We start from the raw sequence: 6,143 nt of genomic DNA on the forward strand, positions 1-6,143 counted from the left end.
AAAGTAGTCTAAATAAAATGATCACATCTTTCTCAAGTCCTCTGGGATCAATGCAGATTTGGAAACCTGGGAAGGCACCAAGTCTCAGCCTTGACAGTTTCTGACAAGTCACAAGGAAGCACTGTGTCCCTGGAAAGCTCAGCTTTTCCTTTGCAAGGCACTGAGCAAGGACAGTGTGGCTTTGGAATCACCTCTACGTGGGGGTTCTGAATCCTCTCTGCTGCTGGTTTTCTCATACATAAAATGGAACACTAAAATCTACTGATCAGATTCTAGAGGATTAGATTATAACACGGTTAAGCACCTCGTACATTGGTTGGCAGAAAAAATAGTCTACAGATGGCAGTACCAATTATTAGAGCAGTAGTAAGAGCCTACAGACAACAATGCACTTATGTACTTAATGCCACCTAGAAATGGTTAAAATGGTAAGTTTTGTGTTACGGATATTTTACCAAAATAAAAAAAAAAATCATTGATTTAGAAGTAATGTTAATTTACTTTGTGGGAAAGGATTTCCCTGATCTTCCTACCTAAGCAGCCTCCTTCCCCCCAAGTCTTTCCTGTTCATGAATTTACTGGTTATGAAAACAGTGTAACTCCCTAGCAGGCTCTTGATAAATATTGCTGTGGCCTACAAGAACTACTGTCTGTCTTATCGAAATACAATTTAGATAAGACTTACTAAGAATGTCTATCCTTGAGAGAAATAGAGAACAGAATAGTGGTTATCAGAGGCAGAGAAGAGGGTTGGGGAGGAGGCTGAGGAAAGGTTGGTAGAACAGTACAAAGTTACAAAGTTACAGTTCGATAGGAAGAATAAGTTCTGGTGCCTTAATATGGCAATAGCTAATCATATTGTATTGTGTATTTCAAGAGAGCCAGCAAAGAGGATCTTGAATGTTATAACCACAAAGAAATGATAAATATGTAGGTGACATACAATATCTATTCTGATTGGATCATTATACAATACATGCATGTATTGTAACAATAAACTGTACCCCATAAACATATACAACAAAGAAATTCAAATGTAAAAAAGAAAAAAATTTTTTAAATAAAAAAAATTATTTTAATTTTTTTTTTAAAATGTCTGTCCTTTATTTCTAAAGTTGTATTCCCTCCCCCAGTCTTTTCTACTTGAGAGGATTACATTTTGGTTAAAAATAAATTCTTCTGAAAAAATAAAGGTCACTTAAGGAGACAGTACCTATTGCCAAAAGCCTTCTTCCCCTTGATTTTCAAACACTGAGTACATTGTTAAATGCATGTGTCTAATCTATAGCTTCGGCTTTTTTGTAAGGGAATTATGGGATAAATGGGGAATAGAGGTTGTTTAGCTCTGCTGACAACGTGGGTGGTCTGGAGTGGAGTTTCTCAACCTCGACAACCTCGACATTTGGGGCTGGACCATTCTTTGTCATAGGGGTTGCCCTGTGCATTTTAGGGTATTTGGCAGCATCCCTGGCCTCTACCCACTAGATGCCAGTAGCACCCACCCCCTAGCTGTGACAACTAAAAATGTCTCTAGACATTGTCCAGTGTTCCCTAGGGAGCAAAGTCGCCCCAACTGAGAACCTTTGCTATGGAGAACTGGATCATGGCATGTCGCTACAGCCACCTCACCAGTACAGGAGAAACAATTGAAAGCCTGCAAAGGATCAAGAATGTCACAGTGAATGTGAATGTCACAGTGCCATGTGGCTTCTCTAGACATTTTAACTGACTATCAGTAAAAACCTTGACTTGAACATTTTTGAGCCTTAGAGATTCTCTCAAAGAAATAGCATCTGTCGTTCACACAATGGGACACCCTCTCTACAAAACAGCATATAGCACATGTTCCCCGCACTGACCAAGACACTGCCTGTAGGAGAATGGCTGTTTTTATGCTGGGTTAAATAGGCCTTGACTTGAACATTTTTGAGCCTTAGAGATTCTCTCAAAGAAATAGCATCTGTCGTTCACGCAATGGGACACCCTCTCTACAAAATAGCATATAGCACATGTTCCCCGCACTGACCAAGACACTGCCTGTAGGAGAATGGCTGTTTTTATGCTGGGTTAAATAGGATCCCCCCAACATCCAGGTCAAGTGTGACCTTATCTGGAAACAGGGTCTTTGCAGATGTAATTAGTTAAGATGAGGTCCTACTGGACTGGAGTGGGCCCTAAATCCAGTGCCCAGTGCCTTTGTAAGAGAAAGGAGCAGAAGACTCAGACACACAGATAAGGCCCCATGACAACAAAGGCAGAGACTGTGGTGATGCAGCCACAAGCCACAGAATGTCAAGGAAGCCACCAGCCACCAGAAGCTGGGAGAGGCGAGACACGTCCCCTCCTTGACTCAAGAGGGATCAAGCCCTGCCGACACCTGGGATTGGGACTTCTGGCCTCCAGAACTGTGTGACAATACATTTCTGTTGGTTTCAGCCACCCAGTCTGAGGGCAGTTGCGACAGCAGCTCTGGGAGACTAACACATGTGTCAGTTAACAACCCAGCAGTTTCCCTTTGTACTGTGTAAAAGTAGGAACTGATTCTAGTGTGGACAGGGGAGCACCCCACTTCCAGGTGAAGGCTTTCCCAGTTCTGCCCCCCACCCCCCAGTACCACACCTGGCGCTTTATCCAAGGACTCTATGTTTTGAGGATCAGTCACTTCTTCCTCCTCTTCCTCTTCGGACGACACAGGTATCTCACTGTCTTTACAGCCACATAGAAAGAAAATACAAAACGTAATTGCTTCACTGCGCACCTGTTATCTTTGCTTTGCCTGGAGCCAAGGGGTTGGGATGCGGCTCACGGGATGATTCGTGCATATCACAGTAACACAGAAATATTCCAGTTACTGGAGCCAGTTTTTGGTGACAGCAAAGAAGGCTTGTGCAGATGCTGCTGAGAAACAAAAGACGCAAGAATGATCACAGAAGAAATATAAATGACCGACAAGCATAGGAAAGAGGCTCATGATTTCCCAACATTATAAATATATTTAATAACACTGAACTGTACACTTGAAAATGGTTAATATGGTAAATTGTATGTGATGTGTATGTTACCACAATAAAAAATAATTGAAGGGAAAAAAAGAGGCTCAACTCCACTAGTAACTATATAAATGTAAATTAGAATAAGGAAGTGCATCTACTCTTCATCTATGGGATTGGCAAAAATTAAGAAGATTGACAATATCCAGTGTCAGCAAGGCTGCTGGGAAACAGGCACCTCCTCCACTGTTGCTGGGGTGAGAACTTTCTGGAGAGGAGTTTGGCAGGACCTATCCAGATTGTAAATGCACACACCCATTACTCCAGCAATTCCACTCTTATACATTTATCCTACAGAAATACACAAAGCATGCAAAGATAGATGGACACTTGTTACAGTCTTTGTAGAATGAAATACTCTGAAAATCTAAACGTCCATTAGTCAGAGAATGGGTAAATAAAATATGGTACAACTATGTACTTACTAACTATAAAGTTAGAGAGATCTATAGGTATTGACATGAAAAAATCTCCCAAGATATGTGGGAGGAAGGGGGCAAGTCATAAAATAATATGTATAGTATGATCTTATTTATGACTTCAGGAACTATATATATATATATAATTATATGTATAACTAGACAGTAGATAGACATAGACAGATAGATAGATATTTGAGAGAAGAGCTGACAGGATACACATAACAGTGGTTACCTATAAGAACGGGAATAGGACTGGGGCTTTAGTGAGATGAAAGGTTCCTTTTTCACTTTATATAATTCTATGTTATATGAATTTTTAAGAGAACATGATTCTGGCAATACTTATAAAATTTTTTTAAATGTAAGCAAGTTATTGAATGATATGTACCATACGATTCCATCTTGTTCTTTTAAGAAACACATGCGTACCTGTTAGAACAGCATCTGGGGTAGCTGCTGCTAGTGTAGACACCTCCCTTGCCTCACCACCACCCTCCCCCGGCAGCTATTTGTCTCCATTCATATCATTTTTAGCAGGGAGCAGAGAGAAGTGTTGATCAGCAGAGGGGCAGAAAAGAGAGGGAAAAGGAATGAAGGGTATGCACTGGCCCCGCCACAGGTCCTCCAGACAGACCAGAGCCCCCATAAGGATCCAGTAAAACTGTTCAAGGGTCTTTGTGAGCCTGTAGGCTTAGTAAGCAGAGAGTGAGTGCCAAGGTGAAATGCAGAGTTTGGGGGAGGCCCCTTCCCCCCACCTCTGGCCAGAACCCATCACCAATTCAATGCCATTCTGGAGTCTCCAGGATCAGCAGCTTTAAGAGTTTCCAGAGCCAGTATCCTCGGCAGGAAATCCATCAGCATTCTCGCCATGTGGTGACAGTGGAAAAGAGCAGAAATGGAGGGGAAGACCACAGGGCAGAGGCATCCCAGAAATAAGTCACAGCTGGCAGGGATATCTGAGCACCCTTTGGAGGGTCCAGGAATTAACCAGGGGGACCCTCTGAAGAGACTGAAGTCTGCCTCCACGTAGGACAGGGACCACCAGCCAGGAGACCTCTGGGCTAAACAGTTAATAGTAAACACCAGACACAATATAGCTACCCAACTATTAACAGAAGCCCTCAGAGGTTGCAAGAAGTCTCAGTCGTGTCCATATTTTAGGGTCTTGGCATAATTTCTTTTAAGTGTACAAAATCTGGATCACTGAAATTGTGGTATATGTTAAAGAGTCAATCCTGTTACTGTATTTTTTTTATCCATAATTTCACTTGGTGATAATGAAAGATGCTAAATTCGAAATCCCATTATAATGTGATGTCCAGGTCCAAAGGTCTACCTGGGACCAAAAATAAAAGACTGAAAGGTTAGATTCTAAAATGTGACTGTGTGGTCATTTCTCTGGGTGCCACTAGCAATTTGTTATTGTTGTCGATTTGTGGTCTTGGATTTCTCTACAATAAATAAGTATATTATTTCGTGCAAGCAAATAATGCATATTTAAAATAAATGAATCTGCCTACTACCTTCGAAAAAAAAAGGTTTGCCTGGCACACCACCCATGAGAGGCCCTGTAAGGGATCCACATGTCCTTACAGAGCTCGAAGACCAGCACAGGAGGCTGCTGTGCTCCTGCCAGGAGACAACTTCTGTGTTTCTCAATCTCCTTTACGGACATGTTCCTGTCTGAGTGTCCCCCGCACTCAGTCCTGTCTCCTCCTCTAACTCTGTGCTGGTCCCTCTGTATCCCCGGGCTATCAGAGAGTGGGCTGGACCAGCCATTGGGCTGGGGACCCACCTTCACAGAGTGTTCTGGGCATTCAGTCACTGTCATGGTTTGTATTTAAGATGCTAATTTGTTAAAAGTAACTGCGAATTTTTTAAAACCTTGTGTTGGCATTACTTTACTTTTTAGCATATCAGAAGCCTCCAGAAATAGAAAGGGGTGCGCTTCTTACACTACCTGCGACCATCAAAGATGGTGAGGATGATGTGGGTAGCCCCAGCGCCTGGGTCATTGCTCTATCCAGCCACAGCACGTTATTGGACAGATTCGCATTCTTCTGAATCTTTACTGCCTATGTGACCTTGGGCGAGTTGCCACAATTTGCTCATCTGTAGAATGGGAATAACAATACACCCACCTCATAAGATTAATGAGATGGTACAAGCATTTGGAACTATGCCTGGTAGAGAGTAAAGGCTAAATAAGTGTCTGTGGTTATTTTTCATTCGAGCTCTGACTTTCCAAGTGAGCTGTGAGCTCAGGAGGGCAGAGGCGTTGTCGCTTCACTCTTGCCTGCACGTGGCGGGCAACAATAAGCATGTATGGACCACACCTGAGGCCCAGGGAGGGGGGAAAGGAGGGCTCACCCATCTCCAGCTCCACCTCCTCCGGCACCACCACGCGGTAGAAGAAGAGCGTCAAGGCGGCCTCCTCCTCGCTCGTCTGGTTGAGGAAGTGCAGGATGAGGTCCTCGACCTCGCCGTCGTCGCGGCTCAGCAGCTGCTCGAAGATCTGGGGGTCGGTGAGACCGAAGGCCGTGTACACGCGGTCGCGCATCCACAGCACCCGCAGGTCATCCATGGTGCCGCGCCTGGAGCAGCGTGCGGAGAGGGCCGGGAGCTGGGCGGGCGTCCGTGGCAACGCGCCCTTGGCAACGGGCGCCCCGGC

General features: G+C 43.9%; 1 protein-coding gene across 1 annotated transcript in view; it reads right to left on the minus strand.

Annotated features, from left to right (window-relative positions):
• DNAH10 (dynein, axonemal, heavy chain 10) overlaps positions 1-5,846 on the minus strand; it is a 150,365-nt gene extending 144,519 nt beyond the window's left edge. The window contains exons 1-2 of the mRNA XM_008591330.1: positions 5,843-5,846; positions 2,620-2,706 (exon numbers count right to left, since the gene is read on the minus strand). Of these exons, the coding sequence (XP_008589552.1) occupies positions 2,620-2,706; positions 5,843-5,846 (91 nt within the window). The remainder of the gene's footprint in view (positions 1-2,619; positions 2,707-5,842) is intronic.
• Positions 5,847-6,143: the final 297 nt, after the last annotated feature.

The sequence above is a fragment of the Galeopterus variegatus genome, unplaced genomic scaffold, assembly GCF_000696425.1.
Source record: "Galeopterus variegatus unplaced genomic scaffold, G_variegatus-3.0.2 Scaffold147, whole genome shotgun sequence".
Lineage (NCBI taxonomy): Eukaryota > Metazoa > Chordata > Mammalia > Dermoptera > Cynocephalidae > Galeopterus > Galeopterus variegatus.